The sequence below is a fragment of the Pleuronectes platessa genome, chromosome 12, assembly GCF_947347685.1.
Source record: "Pleuronectes platessa chromosome 12, fPlePla1.1, whole genome shotgun sequence".
Taxonomy (NCBI): domain Eukaryota; kingdom Metazoa; phylum Chordata; class Actinopteri; order Pleuronectiformes; family Pleuronectidae; genus Pleuronectes; species Pleuronectes platessa.
In genome coordinates, this window is record NC_070637.1 from 1,863,643 (window position 1) to 1,887,552 (window position 23,910).

The following is a 23,910-nucleotide window of genomic DNA, read 5'->3' on the forward strand; positions in this document are numbered from 1 at the left end:
AGATAATGTGAACAGTAACATAAAAATCGGGTCAAGAAATCTGAATTGAGCACTAAGGCTTGTATAGTGCCTGTCGGCAAATTCCCTTTGTCCAGCCATTCATTAGCCCCAGTCTCCTGCTCAACCATTTACCTGCAAACTGTTCAATAAATGGTTAAACCTTTATTCTGTGTTCTTTGTCTACATTGTGGGTCCAGTCCTTTTTGAGCATCAAACGTAACAGATTTATTAGTTTTAGCCAGGTTTAGCAACTAATATCACTGACTTTGCATCAAGATACAGACTTTATTCTGTTTTAAATGTTTGAAGTTCTTGGCTTGGGCATTGTTTCATCTTGTCCACTCAATTCTAAATTCAACTTTTCACTGCATGGCCCGAGTTTTCTTTATTAAACCAAGAGGATACTTTCAGGTTTGTTCTGCATCTTTGCCTCAGCAGCATAACTTAAACTAATATTCCTCTTGTTGTTCACATCTCATGTGATCTTCAAGCACCTCTGGGCTTTTCTCTACGTTGACAGCCAAATGGTGTTTCCCTGTTATTTAATTGGCACTTTAAGCTTGACTCTTGTAAGATTTAAATTTTGAAAAGGATTTAGATCTAAACAAGGCGGCTAATAACAATCATAAAGGCGTTCGTGCGTGCGTGTGTGTGTGTGTCAAAGACAGAGAGGGGGGGGGGGAAGCGACACAGAGAGTTTGCGAGAGAAAGGGAGAGAAACGGAGTGAGAGACAGAGAGGGAGGGACAGAGAGGGAGGGACAGAGAGAGAGAGAGAGAGAGAGAGAGAGAGAGAGAGAGAGAGAGAGAGAGAGAGGTGGCGGCGCTTCATTTTTAGCTCGGGCTAGCTCGGGTGTATGGAGCTGAATTTAGACTGGATCTCCGCCGCTGTCTGCGTGTTTTCACTTTGATATAGCCCGCACCGGAGAGCTTGTCAGAGACGAGCAGAGGGCGGGGAGAGGAGCTGAAGGTGTGTGTGGAAGGTGTGGAGGAGATGTTTCCTTCTGCAGGATGAACCGGAGGAAAGTCATGCCCGGGGTTGTCCCCTGCTGTCTGTTCATGCTCCTGTCTGTGTCTGTCGAGGTAAGCAGAATGCTGCCACCTACCAGCCTATATAAAGCTGATATGTTTACGATATGTCCTTTACCCTGGACGTTTGGCTGTCACGGAGGATCTGCGCTTCAGTTCCATAGGCTGCAGTAAACTGGAGAAGTGACTCTGTGATTTCACAACCCTTCTCCTGACAAGAACAAGATAGAAAACAGAGGGAAAAGTGACAACACTATTAGACACTTTGTGTAAATATTTGTTAAAAGCACAGTTGATTTTCAGAGACATAAACCCACCTGCATTTACAATAACTTAAATATTTTAAAACACACACACACACACACACACATATATATATATATACCAGATGCAAGCCTGTGCATGTACAACCATGTCATAGCTCTACATGTTCAACTGAGCGGCTGTATATCCTGACACTAGGCTGTGCTTGTATATGATCAATTCCAGTCTTCATTTGAACAAACAGTTTCCTTCCAGGATCCGTTATATAGAAAGTGCATATCCATTAACATTCAAGTAAACTAACACACAATTCCGCACATCTCACAGCAATTTGATCTTTCAACATGAGTGGACATTTATTACAGTGCTGTCAAGTGAAAGATGTGGAAACTTTAGTCCAAAGCTATTACAGCTAAAGGCTAAAAAGGAAGAGGGAACATCAGGAATGCTTGGAACTTTTTTTTAACTAGCCCTTGCCTTATCTTTCTCCCCTTGAAAAAAAAAATATCAGCTTAGAGTTTGCCAAACAACCTGTGCTGAGCAAAATCACACTGATTGAAATATTCCAGAATCAGATATTTTACTGACATTTATGCTGCTTCATTTATACAGATATATATATAGAGAGAGATCTACAAAAGTACCCCCCACAGGCCAATGGTGAGCATTTTTCTGACTGAACGATCAGAGACACTCATGAGGGTGGCATGAGGGCCTGACGTCCTATAATGGGACCTGTGCTCACAGCCCAGCACCGTGCAGCTCCATTGATATTCGCCAGAGAACACCAGAATTGGCAGGTCCACCACTGGCTCCCCATTCTCTTCACAGATAATAGCAGGTTCACACTGAGCACATTTGACAGACTTGAAAGAGTCTGGAGACGCCATGGTGATCATTATACTGCCTGTAACATCCTCCTTCATGACCGGTTTGGTGGTGGGTTAGTGATAGTCTCGGGAGGCATATCCTTGGAGGGTTGCAAAGACCTCCATGTCATAGCCAACGTTACCCTGACTGCTGTTAGGTACCAGGGTGAGCGATTGTCAGACCTTATCAGGGGTGCAATGGGCCATGTGTTCCTACTGGTGAGGACATGTTGGCAGTGCAAAGGCAGTTCTTTGATGATGAAGGCATTGATGCCATTGACTGGCCCTCACGATGCTGCTGACTGTCCAGGATCTCATTGATGCCTTGATCCAGGTCTGGGAGGAGATCCCCCAGGACACCATCTGCCAAATCATCATGAGCATGCCCAGACGTTGTCGGGAGTGCATAGAGGCCCTCCTGAGTCACATTATGAGTTGCCGTAATGAAATTCACTCAGGTTGGATCAGGCTGTGATTTCAGCCTTTACTTTGATGTACTTCATTGTATATTTTATTTAATCGATTCACCCTCAGGTGATGTTATGAGTGTATGTTTGTGAATTGATGTCTGTAAGATTTTTCTAAAGGGTTCAATGTCATCTTTAAGGTAAGGTAAGATAAGATGTACTTTATTTTCCCATAGAGAAACTTTTCTTGGGCTCCAAACCACTGCATCATACAACACGTATCACAATAGACATACACACAAATACAGCGGTCCAAAACATTTCACGATACACATAAACACTATAGTACATACATTGTACACGTAGCAGCCTACACATACTAAACATCCTGCATACAGACATGTTGAGTCAGTAGTCAAAGTAAAAACATAAATAGATAAATCTTTATCTTATGATCTTCATTACTGTTTAAATGAGGCGTACAAGCTTAGACTTTTGACTGTGCTGACAAATTACCATACCATTCTTGAAAACTATCTCCCTCTAAGATAGTTTGATAGAACAGGAACTTAAGATTGCTACGCCTTAGAGTCTGAACCTTCTCAAGAAATACATTTAGAGAAAAGGCTTTCAACATGAACATGCCTCAAATTCAACAAATTCAAAGTAAAGCTCAGAGTCAGTCATGGTTCATTTACTGTATCTATGGTGCTGCAGTACAAAGAAAAAATAACCAATGTCCAGGTCTGTTTGCTTTATATCAGCAGGTCAAAGTCTGCTTTCATTTAAATTTACATCATCACTGTAGATAAGTGTGAAGTGAATCACCGGAGTTTAACAGCTCTCTTGGGTGGAGCTTATTAAAATGACTGGCTTGCACAAGAAACTACAATGACATGGTGAAACTAAATTAATACCCATCCACCCTACCCCCCAAAAAACGTAAGAAAAAAAAAACGATCTTCATCGAGCAGAAACCTCAAAAGTGTTTTCTAGGCAGATTCAACTGGTGGGAGACCCCATCTGTAAACTGAAAACACTCTGGAGAGATAATATACATCGTCTGGCCTGGCATTGGTTCATGGATGGATTTCTACCAATATATAAATAAAAGTGTTTATAAGTGTGAGCATTGAAGAGTGGCAAATCAGCTTTGTGAAAGAAACCATCATTCAAACTTCTATACACTAACTCAAACTGCCTTAGGAATATAGTTCAGGAGCAGCTGACATTAACAGATATTTAACAGACAAATTTAACAGAAAGTAAGCTTACATTATATGGTTCTGTGTTCCTAAGTACCTAAGACGAAGTTGGATTAATGGCACGAACCTAGCGTAAAAGCATTTCAGTGCTAATGCCGTGTGTCTACAGTTCAGGAGTTATCAGGAAATGTATACATTGCCTGCTTTAAACTATATTGATTTTATGATGTATTTATTTCATAGGTCTCTGATGGGGGATTCTTGAATGTTATCCAGCGTGCAGGTATGGGTTATGGCAAAATTTGTGTGTGTGTGTTCCTGTGTGTGCGTGCGTCAGGCTTGCGTGTCTGTGCGTGCATGTTTTGAGGGAATGACAACAGCTAATTGAAATGCATGATTCGTGATTAACGTTATTTGCTGCCAAGAAGTTATTTCTTCTTGTCTGGAGAAGTTATTTCTTGGCAGCAATGCTGTGATTCTTTTAATAGGTATGCATTCAGACAAACCTGTGAATATACTGTATAAGTAACTGGTTGAGAGGTATTTTGGATGCTAACAGTGTTCTAATTCTCCCACCGGTCAAGCAATAAATACTATATAATAATCCTATAATTTAATCAGTCCGTTTAATCTAGTTTGCAGCCTGTCGTCTCACATTTACACTTTCTCCTCTCTCCCCCTTCAGTCACATCATGTAATCCGGTGTGGTCTACTTTTCTTTCCCCACCACCAGCAGGACCCTGTGAATCTTTGCATACCATTAGCACAGCATTGGAGACCCTGTAGATTACCACGTTTTCCTCCCTCATGTCTTATGGCAATGAGGCTTCACCACTTATGTTTATCTTTAGTGACTAGCTCTCTTGACTGAAAGTGGATGAGTTGAGTATTTTCCTGCTTGGCAACTGTGTTGGCAAGAATCCACACATTATTATGTTGAGCAACTGATGGTTTTTAATCTTTTTACATCAAGAGTTGTCCTTTGTGTGTGACACAGCCACATTCCCAGGAAGCAGTTTTATAGATCAGTTTTACAGTTTGCAGTACTTCTGGTTTCTATTAGGTGTCTTCCTGCATTTCAGCGTCATAACTGTCTTGTTAAACCACCATCTGCCCACCAGATGACGTAGTGAAAAAAGCACTAAGTCTTTCACTTATGTAAAAGTCCATCCATCCATCACTTAAGCTTATAGTATAGTTTTACTCATAATCAAAAGCGCAAGGGCACACCCCACAGTAAGAAAATAATAATAATAATAATAATAAATATATCCTTAACCAAACTTAAACACAATGTATTATATCTACTCTATTCTAATTGTGTGATCATTCTGTTTTATTGCCCTTTGGTTATCAGGTATCTATTTGTCTTGTCTATGTTTTGAATAATTCTGTCTTTGTAACTTAAAGCTTATTCTTTAGTTTAGCCTATGTATTTTCATTTAGTAAATAAAGACTCAGTGATGGTCTGTTTCTGCAGCACCACTCTCCTGTTCAAAAGGCTTTGAAGAACTGGGATACTACAATGGTTCAGTTTCCCACACGGACACAGGCTACCCCTGCCTGAAGTGGACAGGTTTCCCAGACTACATGCACCAGTACCCGAACCGAGGCCTTGGAGACCACAACTTGTGCCGAAACCCAGATCAAGAGGCCAACGCCTGGTGTTTCTTCAGACAGAGCTCTGGTGCCATCGGCTGGGCTTACTGTGACTGCCATCAGGGTGAGCTGAGGAAGGGCTCCAGGTATCTGTGGATGGATTAATGCTGTTTTCTATTACCAGATGATAACCTATTGGAGCAAAATGGTTAGGGATCAAGGTCAACAAAAATATGCTCTGAAAAACACCTTTTCCAAGATATATGGAGTGACAATTTAGAGTTTATATTGATCAGAAAATGATTCCCCTTATGATGATGACGATTGGCTGGCTGTAGCTCAGGAGGAGGAGTGGGATGTCCACTTAAAAAAAAAGTCATGCATTAAAAAAGAACCCTTTTTCAGTATCTCTCCATCTTAAATGGAACTAAAGACATGATTATCGTGACACAGCTGATGTCTCATCTCAGAATGAGGCTTCCACAATGTGTCAACCACAGACAAGGATCCATCTAAGACACAGCAACAGAGCCTGCCCCAACTATGCCTGGCTGAGTAATTTGGACCAATGTATCTTTCACTCCTATTTGAAACACTATGTGTGGAAGTGGCAGCACTTAGTGAGAGCTGTAGATACAGGGCTACTGCACCTGTAGAGGGAAGGTTATAGTGTTGGTTCAGGGTGGTTGAGTGAAGCTGATGCTTACCTCAATCCATTCTAGCGTTCAGGGAAGACAAGGCAGGAACAAGTGACCTTTTACCCTGAAGGGTTGAAGAGGGCTGGTTGTCTGTAGGAAATTAGATTGATATTCAGTATTTTGGGTTTTCTTTTTCTATCTTGTCCGTACTGATAAGTGATCTGGTAGCACGAAATTATGGGGTGCCGTTTGTAAAGCAGCTCACGCTGAAAATAACAGCAACATTTTGTCACATTTAGCTTCAATCCATGTTTAAAAAACTGGTGTGAATTTTTGAGAGTCACTTTTTTGCATATTTACAACAATATTTGTCGACTTAGAGATATTTTAAATATTTAAATCCAAATGTTAAATGTTACACTTAAATGTTAAATGTTAAATCTAAATGCTAAATCTATATCTAAATGTTAAATTTAAATCTAAATCTAAATGTGAAATCTAAATGTTTAATCTAAATCTAAATGTTAAATCTAAATGTTAAATCTAAATCTAAATGTTACATTTAAATTTAAATCTAAATGTTAAATCTAAATGTTAAATCTAAATCTAAATGTTAAATCTAAATGTTTCGGGTGAAACTAAATATTTAACTAATATGCTAATTCAAATGCCGGAAACAGGAAGTAACAAAATAAAAGCTCGAGGAGGTCAGAATGTGTTTATAGTGGCAAATAACGAATAAATCTTATCCGGGGAAATAGACCCTTGGACATGGATTATCGTGATATTAACTACATAAAATGACAAACACATTTGGAGAAACTTTATTTGAAGAGTACTTTGAGTTTTTAGTGTCACTTTTATGAAGGACGCGGGACTTATGACCTGTAGCCACTATAGCCAGCCACAAGGGGGCGCACTTTGACTGATCGGTCATGTTTTTCTCACTGCAACGACTTTATCATTTATTTATAAAAAAAAATGTATCTGTTCTAATTCTGCTCATCCCAAAATTCAGATATGGGTAATTAGAAATGTTAAGTACTTTGTTTCCAATTAATTGGAATAGCTTTTATTTTGTTACTTCCTGTTTCCGGCATTTGAATTAGCATATTAGTTAAATATTTAGTTTCACCCGAAACATTTAGATTTAACATTTAGATTTAGATTTAACATTTAGATTTAACATTTAGATTTAAATTTAACATTTAGATTTAGATTTAACATTTAGATTTAACATTTAGATTTAGATTAAACATTTAGATTTCCCATTTAGATTTAGATTTAAATTTAACATTTAGATATAGATTTAGCATTTAGATTTAACATTTAACATTTAAGTGTAACATTTAACATTTGGATTTAAATATTTAAAATATCTCTAAGTTGACAAATATTGTTGTAAATGTGAAAAAAAGTGACTCTCAAAAATTCATACCAGTTTTTTAAACATGGTTTGAAGCAAAATGTGACAAAATGTTGCTGTTATTTTCAGCGTGAGCTGCTTTACAAACGGCACCCCATACGAAATAGGTTGTGGGTTTTTACCTTTTGGTCAGGATAGTTGTATTTATTTTAATTTAAGTTGTATCATTGTTTGTTTTGTTCTTTTTACTTTTACTTTTACTTTTAATGATGTCGGTTGACTGCCCTGTTAATGATAGATGGGAGGTGAGGAGGTTAAAGCAGGCAACTTATAATTATATTTGAATATATTTACAAGTTGTAATGCTGAACTTAACACACACCTGTACCAGGACACACACGCACACACAGAACCAGAGCTGTGGGGCCTTCACACTTCTATAGTCACCAGCTTCGAGAACTCTAGCCTAGAGTTTCCTCTTAGCATGGCTACATGGTGTTGTGGCTCTCTCAGAGCTGCCATATACAACGTTCCTTTCTGCAAGTATCAATGACCATCATTCAAAAAGTACCAAAACAAAATTAACAATTTACTATGATTTTAGCTCTGTATCGGAACAGGTTTACATGCAGAGGTTCTCCCTGTGTAATCTGCAGGTGCAGCCAGATTGGTGGGTGGATCATCAAGCAACAATGGGCGCCTGGAGGTCTATATGAATGGCCAGTGGGGGGCAGTATGTGACACACATTGGACCAACCGTGACGCCAGTGTCATATGCAGACAGCTGGGACTGGGGTGAGGTTCTCATTGAGCCAGAGAGGCTTCTGTCTCTCATTGGCGGATTGGGTGGTTTTGCAGGCCTTTCTTTGAAAATATTGTTTTAAACATATTACCAGTAGATACAGCATAAGCTCCCTGCTCCCTCTCACATCATGGTGTCGGAGGCTACAGAACTTGACCTGCTTCTGCTCTATCCAACTGGTGGGGATGGGGTAGAGATCACTGAGAACACAACAATATGAGGAAAATAGAAGAAAGTCTCAGTTGCAGTGACAAGAAAAACTAAGTAAACCCTTTGAAATTACCAGCATTTATGTATATTCTTGTCTAAAAACATGGACTGATCTTCATCTAAGTTACCAAAATAAATAACTTACATTCTCTTTAACTAATAACACACAAATTAATGAATTGTTTTTATCCACATTGAGTGCATCACTCAAATATTCCAAATGTAGGTTGGAAAAAAAAAGTATGTGAACCCCGATTGTAATGACTTCAGCAAACGCTTATAGGAGTCAGTGGTTAACAAACCTAAAGTCCCATCAATGAAACAAGGCTGGAGGTGTGGTTTAAAGACAATTTGACCTATACAAACATTTTGAGCCTGCTATTCACAAGAAGTATCTGGTGATTTCGGAAGACCAACAATAAATAGGTGATTTGCATAAGGGAGAAAAGGTTCACAGAGTCAAATTCATATCCATCAGTCCATGGAAGAAGGCTTCATGATATGGAGCTGCTTTGCTGCATCTGGGCCTGAACAGTTAACCATTATCGAGGAGAAAATGAATTCCCAAGTTTATTAATGCATCCTCGAGGATAAAAAGTGACTGTGCGACCAACTGAAGCTCAGTAGAAATTAGGTGATTCAGCAGGACAATGACCCTAAACATTGAAGTAAAGCCACTACAGAATGGATTGGAAATTCAAATCTGCCTTTTTGAGTGGCCCAGTCAGAGCCCACACCTTTACCCAATAAAGATAATGTGGAATGACCTCACGAGAGCTGCTGTTTGTTTGTTACTAGCTTAAGCAAAATTTGTCTGTCTATTATTATGACTTAAATGAACTCCATTTGACATTTTATGAGCAATTAAAGCAGACATATTTACCACTGTATCTGTTGCTTTTCATTTGCACACATCTACCATCTAAGTCTCTTCAATCTCTACTGCTGCTTGTGATTCAAGACACAAGGAGGGCACCAGGATGGAACTGCTTTCATATATACTGTGTGATATTGCAACAGATTACAAAATGAATAGATGAATAAAATACAGCTACTACAGCATGATATGAGCTTATCAGGTACATCAAGGTTGTCTGGCCTGTGTGACAAAAGCAACACAAACCAAAACCATCCCGATAATGGGATCATCAGGCGGGCACCAATGTAGTGTGTGTGTGTTTGACTGGTAGGATTTGTGTTTGAATAAATTGTTCCTTTATAATATTGACTTCAATTTGTTAGATGTTATTCATGAAATTTGCATACCAATTGCAACCCCAATGAGGCTGTAAATTATAGATCATAGAAGTCACCAGTTATTCCTGTCTGTGAGATACCAGTGCATTTTTAAATTTTTCATTGCAATTTTTTGTCATTTTTCAGTGGCCTTGTATGATGTTTGGTTTGGTAGAAGCCTGAAAGTGTTTTTAAAAGAAGCGTGCATCTCTGTGTGTTTGCTGTCCATGCAGGGAGATTGGTACCGCCCTGCATGACTCCCACTTTGGTCCAGGATCAGTCTTCCATTATGAGCGTCTGGGTTGCCGTGGTAATGAGAATTCCCTACTGGAGTGCCGGAGCAGGAAGTTTGTCACCAGTGACTGCACACATGGTTCTGAGGCAGGGCTGGTGTGTTCTAAACCTGAGGGTGAGACTATGTGCTGTCCCACACTCATTACACTTAGCACATGAACATTCCAGCGGTACATCTTCACAGTTCACTACTGAGAACTTACTTTTGTCATCATCGTACATCATGCACACACAACTAAACAGACATTAGGACAGACAACCAGGATTATTCTTATAATAGATTCCAACCAGATCAGTATTTGCTGTGACCACCTTTTGCCTTTTTACAACACCAGTTCTCCTTGATGCACCTGTTGGCATGTACAGTAGGTTGTTCCCTGATGGACTGTGTGATTAAGTGCTTAAAACCATTCCACAGTGCTGTAGACTAAAATACAAAGACAAACACATGCCAGGGACTCAGGCACTGAAATCCTTCCAGAAACAACACCATATATAAACATGTGCATCATATAGCTCAGTTACTATTATAACTTTTGTTTCTCAGGAACTGGCTTCCCTTTGAGGCTGGTTGGAGACCTGGAGGACTTTGAGGGCCGTGTCGAGGTGTACCATTATGGCATTTGGGGAACTATTTGCGATCACCTATGGGATGACACTGATGCTGAGGTGGTGTGCAGACAGTTGAACCTGGGGTAAGAAATAACTGCTGTTCAACTGCAACACAAAAAATATTACATCAAACTCCTGTGGCATGCCCACTACTGGCATTTCCTTTAATCTAAAATTGTTTCCAGCATTCATCTAAATAAGAGCCTGACATATTACAGACATATTGGTATATCCATTTGGCGATAGGAAAACGTATATTATACATAATGAACAACACACGGAAAAAATTTGTGTTAAAAAAAGGGCATTTCAACACAAGGCTTTGTATTAAATATGACCATACAAATCAGATGGGGAATTAGAATTAAAGTCCACAGCAAGAGTGGATTTCAAAGAGTAGTCTATTTGTCTGATATCCAGCTCCTGAAGGAAGCACTGGTTTATTGTTTTTACCTTCCAGGGGTTCTTGTTGGCCCACCAAGTTACGACAGTAATATACTCCATATAGACTGTCGAGCTGCATTATAAGCAAAGCATTATTCCAATCAAAATTTCACTCAGATAAAACAGAATAACTTGAACAATAGAAAATTATTAAATCTTAAATCCTGTTTCCTTTTTCAAACAGCTAAATCTAAGGGGCTGAAATATTTTGGTGTGGTTTTTAAACTACAAAACCAAGCAGTAACACTGCTGCTGTTTTGAAGTCGCTCATTATGTTATTCAAACCACTATATTTTATACCCATCATGCTATTGTCCAAATGTTCTTTGATAGATTTTTTCCATATACACACTATACATACTTAAGGTCCACCAGGATATTATAATGTTGTTTACTATAATGTGTATTATATATGTTGGCACAAATAGCATTAATTCTCATGTTTTGATAAAGAAAACTAAGATTATTCTCTTGGGCGGTGTTTTCTGGTCCTGACATATAGGGGTGTGGCCAAAGCACGTGCATGGCCCCAGTTTGACCAGAGGTTTGAGCCCATCTTGCTTAATGAGGTCCAGTGTACAGGTAATGAACTTGCTCTGGAGGAATGTACTTATAACTGGGAGCAACAAAACTGTTACCACATGGAAGTTGCAGGGGTTACCTGCAACCCATACACAGGTCAGAGCCAAAAATACACTAACTCAAACATTCATAACACTGTAGTCATTACTGTTGGAATTAACTGACCTATACTTAAACCACCATGATGAAGAGCACGAGAAGAAAAGCGTAAAAATAGAAACATTTCTACTTAAGTTATTTTTGCAGAAATCCTTTAAGAACCGGAATCCCTGTGAAATCTACGCATGCTAAGTCAAAGGCAGTTTGACTTGCTGTGCAGTCATTACATTAGTATCTATCTAGCATTGTGCAACCACTGGCATGTGTGTAGATCTCGTTGTGTTTGTCTGGAGACCTCAATTACTCTTTTAATTTTCTGTCTTGAATTGTATTCATACCTAAGGAGTCAACCAGTCTGTGTTGAGCCATGCATGCACTTTTTGCTGTTTGTTAATTACCAAACCTACACATGTTCTGTCCTGGAGTCCTCACTCCTTCAGTAAATTTGGGTGTTAACCTGTGTGGTTGCAGAGGGTGCAGTCCGACTGGTGGGAGGAGACAAACACTGGAAGGGTCGTGTGGAGATTTACCACCAGGGAGAATGGGGCTCTGTATGTGATGACTACTGGAGCGAGCTCAACGCCCAAGTAGTGTGTAGACAGCTGGGCTTCAGGTCAGTGCATCAATATGTCTGAGTCACAACATGTTTTTGCCTTAATTTAAAAAGACTGAAAAAGATGGAACATTGACAGCTGCTACACTTCGTCATTGCTACTCATCATGATGAGGAACATAGATAGCTTGTGACCAATAAGCTTAGCTAAACAAAACTGGCTTTAAAAATCACTCATTTTGTTACACAACCACCTACTTACTAGACCTGTAAGACAGTAATCTTACAGTACTATTTCTATTTTTATGCATCAGTAATTTCTGCAACCTACATAAAAAATGTTTTGTTACCTTTTTCTTTACAACCTTAAAGCAACTTTCCATATAAAGACACTGAACTGTGGGCATGTCTGCAGGGGCCTAGGGGAAGTGGCCCCTGATGAGGTGTATGAAGAAGGTCGCGGGCTGATTCTGTTGGACGACGTGCGGTGTCAGGGATCAGAGGCCACTTTACTGGCATGTACCCACTCTGAATGGGGCCAGCATGACTGCTCCCACAGTGAAGATGTAGGAGTCAGCTGTGAAAGAGGGGGTGGTGCCAATGAGATACCTGGCCCATTGCCTTCTGGTGGTAAGTGCACACATAGCTTCTCCGCATATGATATTTGTGTATTCCCTGATGATGGCCAAATGCACATTAAGACAAGACCTGCAAGCATCTGAAAATTGAATGGCACTATTATTATGTTTTTCCTGTAATGTTTGATTTCAGGTCCACTGGTGCGTTTGGTTGATGGAGAGAGCAGGAAGGAGGGTCGAGTGGAGGTCTTCATTAATAACCAGTGGGGAAGCGTGTGTGATGATGGCTGGAATGATGTCAGTGCAGCTGTTGTTTGCAGACAGCTGGGATACACGTTAGTATGAACACTTGTTCTGTGATATTTTCCCTAGGAAAGTTATGTTTATACTATTTTAGTCTCATCAAAAACACGCCAGCCAGAGTACAAAAACATAAAAATGTCCAGATACCACCCGGCTCCTGTGAGACATTACTGCTCATGTCTGGACCATCTGAAGACAGGAATACAGACAATTAGAGTAATCTAACTGGAATGTAATTGAAGCATGGATTAAAGTTTTCATATTGTTTGCAAATTAAAACTATATTTTTGGGGGGAGAAGGGAGCCAGATTTGATCACAGGTCAGACAGCAGTTAAAAGCTTGTTGTCAGAGATACCACTAAGATTTCTGCAGAAATAGGAAAGAGGAACCCACGTGTTGAGAAATGCAATCAGTCTAAGTGTCTGATTCTGAGTTTAATTTTACAAAAATCAAACATTTGCAGGATTGTATTTTTCTTAATTTTTTATCTTGTTGGAATCGGAAGAGAAATACATTTGGGACTCATCATAGAATTGGAAACTGATATGGTGCTTATTCGTCTTATACCTATTCTTGTTCTTATTATTGTTGTGGTTGTTGTAAAGTCTAGGATAAGCACTGTAATACTTTAATATATTAGTTCCACAAACCATTAACTCAGTGATGTGTCTGTTAGGACAGATGAGCATTGGACTTTTCCATTATTTTAATTGGGATGAATTTGGAATGGTTTTTAACAAAAGTAGTAAAACATGCAGAATACTATTGAAACTAGGGCTACGTTGTAGCACTGGCGGGCCCGAGCACCCGCACGTTGAAGCCTGTTGCGGTCGGTGGAGAGAGCGATCGATGACCGAGGGCACGTCTCCGTGTTGCATGCGTGGCGAGGATAAACGCTTCAGTTCCTGTGTCCGTAACGCGATGTCGATCCTTGCCTGCTAATGCTCATTAAAGTCCACGGTATCAATTGCACATCACACTGGGAAAATATTATGTAAATCGAATGATAGTTGTAAAACAAAGCTTACTTCCTGTTGCCTGCAGGTGGCGCCATCACTATTATTATGCACAGACATATAGATCTGTTCAAGTAGGCGCTCTGATGTAGCGTGAGCAATTTTGTGTCAATTGGACAATGTTACCACAATTTAATTTTCACACTGATCAGTAGGTGGCGCTATGACCCTGAACTAATATTTTTATATAGAGCTGTTCAGGTCAGGATTCTGATCATAGGTCAGCAGTTCGTAGCCGGATGGATAATGCAGAGTGGATTTACAAAGTACTTCCTGTTTCATGGCGAATCAGTAGGTGGCGCTGTGACACTGAGGAAATATTGACACATAGAGCTGTTCAGGCTTGTATTCTTATCATGTGACAGAATTTCTGTAGTGATAGGACAATGCACAGTGAAGTTATGACAACATCGTGTCCTTTGGTGAAAGACCATCCTTCGCCGCACATCAATGTTTACACTGTTTGAGGAAATGTCAAAATTCTGACCATGATCCAATGACTTGAATGAGCTCTTTTGAGCTGTATATTGTAAAACAGCCAGGAGCCTTCATCAAAGTATAAAACATGTCACTTCCTGTTGCCACCAGGGGGCGCTGTGATTTCAAGTCATAATTCCTGTGTAGATGTCATCAGACCGGGACTCTTGTCTTACATGTCTAGTTTGGACTGGATTAAACAATGTATGTCCGAGATACAGAACCTCATGTTTTGATGGCGTTTAATCAAACTTTGAACCGTTTTTATCTCCATCTTGTTGTGATGACACTCAGCTGAATTTGAAGTTGATCTGATGAAAGCCCTGGGACAAGTACGTCAAAGTAAAAATTGCCAAAATGGCCAAAATGGCCACTAAATCCAAAATGGTGGGCTTCCTGTTCCGTTTTTTATAATGCTCCTTGAGACTTTTTTTCATGACTGGTCATAATACACCTTTGTCCCGATTTTGGTGAGAGGTCAAGGGAAAACCTAGGGGCTGGTTCCAGGGGAGCTGTTGAGCCATTTTGCCACGCCCAATTCAAATTACTCCAGAATATTAAAATATCCGCAGACCTTGAATTTCCTGCAAAGTTTCACAACTTTTTGAGCATGTCTAGACCCTGAAAAAGCCCCACAAAGGGAAAGAAAAATAATAATAACTAGGGCTATGTTGTAGCATTAACGGGCCCGAGCACAGGCAATTTTAAGTCTGTTGCGGTCGGTGAAGAAAGAGCGTTCGATGACCAAGCGCTCGTCACCGCGTTTCATGCGTTTGCGCACTGTGGCAAGGATAAACACTTCACTTCCTGCTGCCACCAGGGGGCGCTGTCATTTTAAGTCACGATTTCTGTATAGATGTCTTCAGGTCGCGACTCTTGTCTTACATGTCTAGTTTGGACTCGATTGGACCAAATATGTCCAAGATACAGAAGCCCGTGTTTTGATGGCGTGTAAACAAATTTGACACCCCGCCACGGTCACACGGTGTGACGAAAAATCGATCTTTCAATAACTTTAGATCTCCATCTTGTTGTGATGACACTCCTCTAAATTTTAAGTTGATCTGATAAAAGCTCTACGACAAGTACATCAAAGTAAAAATTTGGAATATAGCCAAAAATGCCACTAAATCTAAAATGGCGAGCTTACTGTTGCGTTTTTCATAATGCTTCTTGAGGCTTTTTTGTGCATCTGGTCATGATACACAACTATCCTCACTTTCGTGAGGATCAGTGAAGGCTAAATGAGGGGCTTTTCCGTAGGTGGCTCTGTTGAGCCATTTTGCCAGGCCCATTTCCAAATACTCCAGAATACATACATTTTCACCACTTTCTAATTTACTCCAAACTTTTAAAACTTTTTGAGAACGTTGAAAAACGCTCAGAATAATACTTACAATTTCAATAGGGCCTCCACCGATTTCGGTGCTCGGGCCCTAATAATCATTTCAATTTCAAAAGGGCCTCCCACCGTTTCGGTGCTCTGGCACTAATAATAAAAATCCTTACAATTTCAATAGGGCCTCTCACCATTCGGTAGCCTGGATGCCAGACGAACTTAGCCCCGGCCACAACATTTGAGGTCGGGAAGTTCGGTCTGGAGTCCCTCAGTTGTTCCTCTTTCATTTTGAAAGAGGAACAGAGAACACGGAGGCGATGCCGGGCAGCGCTAATAATATCACCCGTTAATCCAGGAGTATTCAAGTATATACTTACTTGTTGCTCCGACATTAAGCAACAGCATCCCAACATTTGTCTTTTTTGGTGTTGTCTTTATACAACATGTTCCGAGGATCATACAACTCACTGTACTTCTCCACTTCAATTATTAATTTAATGTCATCCATGTTGAAGAACTTCTCCGCTGTTTGCTCCGTTGTGAGTATGACAATGTCAGGCTAACCATTCGGTGCTCGGGCCCTAATAATGGCTACAGATTCAATAGGGCCTCCCACCGCTTTCGGTGCTCGGGCCCTAATAAGAATAATGCCTACAGTTTCAATATAGCCTGACGTTGTCATACTCAGAATGTAAGTCTGATACTGCTCCATTGGGCTCTGATTATGGGGCGTGTTTCAACCGAACCAGAAAAAAAAATGCCTCTTGTCTCAATTGGATAGACCTACAACCAATCAGAGCAACGTAGTATCTGACGTATGTTAAGCGAAGCATTGTGAGTTATTTATTAACGCCGGGTTCACACCGGACGCCGAAGCGACGCCAAAACGACGCTTCAGCGCAGCGCCAAGCCTTAAATAACAGCTGGCTCCCATCCACTCCCATGTTAAACCTTTGTGCGGGTCACACCAGAGGCTGAAGCGCCGTGCAGCGATCGTTTCGGCGTCGAGTCTATTTTTTGCGCTTGACGCGAGCTTATCGCTCCAGGAAACACACTGAAAAATTATTTTAAACGATATTGATGACTACTCCTGGATCAACGGGTGATATTATTAGCGCTGCCCGGCGGTTCAGTGTCGCTTCAGCGTCCGGTGGAACCGCCAAGCGCCGGCACGATAGGGATTAGCTCTGTTCCTCTTTCAAAATGAATGCGCTGTCGATGTCTTCTCAAACAGACTCAATGGCAGCATCTAAACATCTCAGCTCTCCAGCGGCAGGCATGTTTGTTGAAAACGAATTCAACCCAAGCGCACTTTGATGACGTGGTTGATTACGTTACTGTTGATCATCTGTCCATCATCGTATAAAGCCCGCCCTGACAATCTGATTGGTCTGAACAGTTTCTGTTCGGGCATAATTTCTCCCCAACGGAGCGACACCAGACCGAACTTCCCGACCTCAAATGTTGTGGGAGGAGCTAAGTTCGTCTGGCATCCAGGCTAGTTTCAATAGGGCCTCCCACCGTGTTCGGTGCTCGGGCCCTAATAAGAATAATCCTTCCAATTTATATAGGGCCTCTCACCATTCGGTGCTCGGTCCCTAAATATACAATCCTTCCTTCATGAAAAGACCTAACGAATAAAGACAGCCTAACTTAAAAGTTGTAAAAACTACAACTAAAGAAAAAAACATTACTTAGACGTCAATACAATTATCAAAAATACAAATCAAACAAGAGAATTTCACATTGGTCATTAATCGAACAAAAGATACAAAATAATAATGATACTGTTTGTTTTTCTGTTGTCAGGGGCAAAGCTAAGGCACGATCCATGGCGTACTTTGGTGAGGGTCAAGGTCCTATCCATCTGGATAATGTTCGATGCTCTGGCACTGAGGCTTCCTTAGAGCAGTGTACAGCTGTGGGTCAAGATAGCCATGACTGTCGCCACAGTGAAGATGCAGGCGTCATTTGTGACTACACCCTGGATCCCCTGGGTGATGGTGCTCTGGCAATACAGACCTGTGGCCTAAGACTCAATAATCAGCGTCGTCGACGCAGAATCATAGGAGGAGATAAGACACTGAGGTTAGTTAGCATACACTTACAACACTCATCAGTAATTAGTAACTGTTAGAAACATGAAAAAGACCACAAATAATAGTTTGATTTATGACTGGTTTAGGGTTGGGGTACACAGTCGTGACAGGATCAGAGTTTTGGTCATTCCTCAGCTTCTGATGTAACCTCTTAGGGCAGGGGTTTTCAACTGGTTTTGTCCCAGGGACCACGATTCTGACTAGAAAGTAATCCGCGGCCCACTGATTTAAAAACCTTAAAAAAAATCTAGATATATCAACTTAAAAACCTCAACCAAATCAAGAGAAATCCCTGTTTATTGTGTTATTTTGGTTTGTGCCAATTGTAGGGGCGTGCTTAGGCCCGATTTAAGCGTGTCTATTCATTCTGTCGGGAGAACTGCTACTGGATAGACGTAAGTCTTAGAGCTCTCCCAAGAAATTGTTTCTCAACCAGCGAACGTGGTAAAGTTGACCGTTATTGCAATAATTTTTTTGGTTATTATGCCAATTTATTTTCTCAGCACAAAGTATTCGCTCTTTTGTTTTATTTAATATTTTCATTATTAATTCTGCCCTTTTGGGCCTTCTTTTTGGGAAAATAAAAATTCCCATCATACAAACTACATCTCCAAGACCTCCTGAGAGTTTTTCTACCTAGCTCAACTGCTCTTCTACATCTACCTTTACACAGGGGGAAACTACTGGCAGTTTCTAGCCCAAAGCCGGTTTCAAGGTTCCCCTCATCACCTCTATATTATTTTAGACATATTTTTCTTATTTTAGATATTTTTCAGTAATCTGGAAATATGTTGAATATCAAAGCGAATTTTGCGGACCCCCTGCAATGCCGTCGCGGACCCCCAGGGGACCGCGGACCTCTGGTTGAAAACCCCTGGGTTAGGGTTTTGGTCAAATGATCAAATGATGATGATGATGATGATGATGATGATGATGATGATGATGATGGTGGTAGAGGTTAAGGTAAATATGAGTGTCAAGTACAAGTTTGTGGGGCGTGTATTTTTATTGTCCTGACAAGGAGTTGTACAGCTTTTGAGGGCAGCATCATCACTATAACAGAACTGTTTTGTGTGTATGTGATTTTAGGGGTAAATGGCCATGGCAGGCGTCTCTGTGGCTCAGGTCTCAGTCTAAAGGTAATCACCCCCTGTGTGGAGCATCACTCATCAATGCCTGCTGGGTGGTGACAGCTGCCCACTGCTTCAAGAGGTAGGAGACAGCTCCCCCTACTGAAACATTACACAACTGAATACAGTCCTTTTCCAACAATACATAAAAAATGAAATCTGTTAAGTTTTGAATTTAGAATTTCAACATAACATTTATTAGAAATAATCCATAAAGTTGGTGTTTTTCCAGTATATATATATAATGCACATTGCACTCTCTCTTCACCTGACCAGTAGTCACAGTCAAGATAGGGAGGGAGCTTGTGTCGGTAGTAAAACAGTTTGTGGTTCATGCCCAAATCTAGTATTGTACATTAAATTATGGATATTCATTAAGACAACAATTTAACCTTTTTCTGTGCTCCTTCAGATTTGGAATAGATCCAACCCGCTACGTGTTACGCCTGGGTGACTACCACACTGAGGAACAGGATGACTTTGAACGTACCTTGTCCCCTGAACGCATTGTCATCCACAGAAAGTACCACAGTCAGGACTGGGAGTATGACATTGCCTTGCTGAGGCTCAAAGGCACAGAGGGCAACTGTGTGGCATTCAACCCTCACACTAGTGCAGTGTGTCTGCCAGAGCCAGGTATCAAGTGGGAGAAGAGGCCTGCTGCCTGTGTGATCACAGGGTGGGGCATCACAGGTAACTGCATCCATTGAGGGATATTCCATCTGTTTGTCTTACAAGAGGATTTCATAACAGAGTAACAAAAAGTAGTATTTATCTTACTCATGACACAAACAAGCCCAGGGTCAGACAAACAGATTAATGAACACTTAATTATATCCATCCAGTACAAACTGAGATGTTTATTGATATACTGATTTGCAACAGCAAATAGATTTTAACAATTTGAAAAGATGGTCATGATCAGGAAAGATTGCTGGTCATAATTAAACTAAATTAAATGTTAAACTTTCAATATCTAAATCAAAAAATTGCCAACATATAAAAATGCAGTTTATAAGATAAGTTATCTTGTGTCAGACTATTTTTAAAAGTCTGTATGTGGTCACTGCATTAACAAACAGTGTCTTGTTTTTTAAATTTGTATTGCAATGTATTAAATAAAAGTGTGTACATAAAAAAAACAGCCTTGATAGTTAACTTCTTCTGTCTGCTTCCTACTGTCAGACTCAGAGTACTCCCGGACCCTGCTGCAGGCCTGGGTACCACTGCTTCCAGCTTGGAAGTGTAAGAAGCGGTATGGTGATCGCTTTACTGGCCGAATGCTGTGTGCTGGGAGCCTGTCAGAGCGCCATCGTGTGGACAGTTGCCAGGGTGACAGTGGGGGTCCTCTGGTTTGCCAGGGGGAGGGAGGCCGTTGGGTTCTAACAGGTGTCATCTCCTGGGGTCACGGCTGTGGTAATCCCTCCTTCCCTGGGGTGTACACTCGTGTTAGTAGGTTCCTGAGATGGATTGACAAAGTCATCAACAAACCCTTCAAGAATTAATGATGGAGAATTACACTTGGTTATCCAGTGTAATCGAGTGGCTTCAGGGCTTGTAGCAGATGGTCTGTATTGGTAAGGATGTAGCCTGCTGATAAATGCCCCTGTGTTGGGGCTCCTGAACTTCAATGCTAAGAAACATTACTTCAAAAAGCATGCAATTAACAATGTATAGTACTCACAGTGTGACTTGGTGCCATATTAATATACAGTAAACCAGTGATCTGCCTACAGCAAGTGGTAAAAGGTTGTTATAGATATGACAATTTCAAGAAACTGCTATATGCTCCTCTTCATTGTTCAATACTCACTTAACAGTGCTGTGCTAAACAATATAGTCATACTGCTTCACTTTGCTCTCAACAGCAGTTCCTATTGTTAAGGCAAGTGGAAATGTGTATGTTCTAACCCTAAGACATATTATCATATAGATATGTAGCAATTCAATTCCAGTCTGGTAACTAAGAGCCAGCTGGGTATTACTCTGATTAATAGTGCTCAGCTAAGCCTGCCATGTGGAATTGTTTAAAAACCTTGCACTATGAAGCATTGGGTTACTTGTGAATGAAAATTAAATGGAGAGCCAGAGCCAGTGAAAGAAAGACAGAAATGGAGAAAATAACAATGCCTTGAAAAGTGTCTAGAATAGTATTGGAATGAATTTGTTCAAAAAGATTATATTTATTTAATATTCTTAACATTCCATGTGTATGTACCTGAACATTCACATTTCAAATCATTATTTATCTTTTCACTGGTAATCTAACATTAATTACAGTCTATAAAATAAGTTTGGTATCACTATCAACTACTAAACAGTAAAAAGTGCTTAGTATTGTATAGTAGAAGTGTCCTTGGGCCCTGGATCTCACAAACCCACAAAAGCCTAAAGTTGACTGTTAATTTGTTTGTGGTCATTTGATTGGGGTCAACTGTTACTGTGTATGGGAATATGGGAATATGTATATTATCGAGCAAGGCCCTAAAGCTGGGTCCTGCTTCATCACCTGATCTGAGGCGATGTCTTGAGAAAGACCCTGTGTAAAACCTATAACATTCAGCTCATATTGTGCCTACTTTCAATAATGTTGAATTAAATTGTCTTTATTTTGAAATACTGTTTGCAATGCAAAGGAATAACTTTAATATACTTCAGTTATGTGTTGTGTTTTTCATTCGCAAATGCAATTTTCATTTTTCTTATCATATTAATTTATTTGGAAAAACCATCAATGTTGACATTCAAATATGGGACTATACAGAAATTTAAACATTGCTCTTATTGATTATGCTCCTGGGATATTTATTAATAATTAAAATAGTATGTGTTGTAGCCACAGGACTCTTAAAAGCTGCTTAGTCTTTTTTCTAACTTGAGCCTTTGTTATTTTTTCAGAAACCATATATACACTGTATCAATTTCTCTACAATCCCTTACGGATATATCTTAACCGTACAAATCATGCCACACATTTCTCACAAAAAGTCACAAAGGCCAGCCCCTGGACTACCTTTTGTGAGTTGTGTCCTGTTTATTAAAAACATATTTTGGAGTAAATCTATCATAACTTATGATAGATTTAAAAATAATCTATTCAATATTCATTACATTTTTCATTTATACTGACTGATCAAGTTAGATTTCAGATTTAAATCTGAATGTCAAGTGAAGGAACAAGCAATTCGTCAAATACAGATACATGTTAAGCATTGATGCTCAACTATTTTGCCGAAGGGCAGAAGAAAAAGTCTGAGCAGAAAATGAAAATACTCCCAGTACTCCATAAAATGAGTATATTTCTGTGTCCAGGAGTATATTCACGTTCAACCTGTGGATAAGCCTTACATTAAGCAGCAGAGGTCAAGAGGTTTTGGAGAGGGACTTATATTTGCTGTTCTAATACAAGTTGACAGAATAATGTGTGCAGGCCCAAACAAATCAATGGGCTTGGCAATAGATTAAAGGACTCGAAATGGAAAACAAAGAATAATCTATCCGCTAAATTTTTTATATGTAAAGTGATCCATTTGCTATTATATTTTGTTAAGGTAAAGATCACCAATATGTCCAATTAGATAAAATGGATGAACGGCAACATTTAATAATGTGTATTTAATCACATTATATTTAATCTGATTGATTATTATTATTACACAAGCAACAGTTTATCAAATTAAAGTCAACTCTTCCATTCATGAAAACAACACTTTAAAAGGATACAAATTTAAATGTTGTTTCGTATGATTTAAGAACACAAAATGTATGTAATGTTTTCAACGCTATAATGATAATACCATAAACAAGAACCCAGTGTAATCATTTTTTATCTTTGCCCTTGGATCAAAATAAAATGGTTCGCAGTTTTAACATGGGCATATCCTTCCCTTGAAAAATTACAAGAACCATAAGAATATGACATTATGCAGATGTACTGGCTATTATTTAAGAAGTTTGTGCTCTGTAGATATTGGCCACAGTCAAAGTGGCCGTCATGATAACAGCTGGTTGAATTCTCAGAATGCTTATTAAAGGAGCTTCAATGCATCTTATCTCTTATAGCATAGGATATACTGGACCATACTTTACAAAATAGAAAGGAGATAATGCTGTCATATTATTCCTTGTAGCACAACATTTAACATGAAACATCTGAAGTTACCCATACCCGCATAAATGTAGACCCAAACAGAACACATATTTTATGCCTGGGACACAATCCACAGCTCATAAAAAGAATTGGCTGATTTGCTAAGGCAGAAATCCACATATATATATTTTCTCCTTCAAAACTGTCCAGTTAAGAGTAATGCTGACAAACCAGCATATTCAATATATTCAATATCATCAAACCTTCCCCATCTACAATCCTGTTTGTTTTGGTTTTATCTAAGTATCCATTTTGTGTTAGATTGAAGGGGTGACTGTCCCCGGGCCAACTGCAGAGATGAGATGTCTTTATAAGGGTTCAGTTCTGTGTTCATGCTGCCCCTGGCGGCCACTCATTCTTTTACTCAAAGTGGCCAGCCACTTAATTTACGCATTTAATATTAGATGGGTGAGCTATTTAAATATTTACCCTGCACTCTTGTCATTGATGGGGGAATTAGCTATAGAGACAGTTTGTAGAGACTTGCTCGCCATTCTAGGAACTGTGGTTTTTGGCACTTGGGCCTTTTGAGCTTGTCCTTGGTCATAACAGCAGTCATACTCTGCTTACAACCAACAACCAGTGTCAGAAAACATGACAGGACATAATA

At 39.8% G+C, this 23,910-nt stretch overlaps 1 protein-coding gene across 3 annotated transcripts; it reads left to right on the forward strand.

Moving 5' to 3' along the window:
* The first annotated feature begins 796 nt into the window (after positions 1-796).
* Positions 797-23,020, forward strand: si:ch211-51a6.2 (neurotrypsin). Of its 3 annotated transcripts, none has more exons than XM_053436985.1 (14): positions 797-1,081; positions 4,016-4,055; positions 5,253-5,495; positions 8,032-8,170; positions 9,857-10,032; positions 10,465-10,612; positions 11,476-11,651; positions 12,126-12,267; positions 12,623-12,837; positions 12,979-13,120; positions 17,731-18,009; positions 19,110-19,232; positions 19,563-19,843; positions 20,336-23,020. In XM_053436985.1, exons 1-14 carry the CDS (start codon positions 1,010-1,012, stop codon positions 20,653-20,655), a joined length of 2,496 nt encoding a protein of 831 aa, XP_053292960.1. In that variant the 5' UTR covers positions 797-1,009; the 3' UTR covers positions 20,656-23,020. The 3 variants fall into 3 exon arrangements, with proteins under 3 accessions (XP_053292960.1, XP_053292961.1, XP_053292962.1); XM_053436986.1 differs by having other exon boundaries at positions 11,476-11,555; XM_053436987.1 differs by lacking the exons at positions 797-1,081; positions 4,016-4,055 and having other exon boundaries at positions 5,385-5,517.
* The last annotated feature ends 890 nt before the right edge of the window (positions 23,021-23,910 follow it).

Bases quoted from the DNA above. Each gene is read 5' to 3' on its own strand.
- si:ch211-51a6.2 (XM_053436985.1), top strand. From the start codon at position 1,010: ATGAACCGGAGGAAAGTCATGCCCGGGGTTGTCCCCTGCTGTCTGTTC. The intron at 5,496-8,031 runs GTGAGCTGAGGA...TGTAATCTGCAG, and splicing joins TTACTGTGACTGCCATCAGG to GTGCAGCCAGATTGGTGGGT. The intron at 8,171-9,856 runs GTGAGGTTCTCA...CTGTCCATGCAG, and splicing joins TGCAGACAGCTGGGACTGGG to GGAGATTGGTACCGCCCTGC.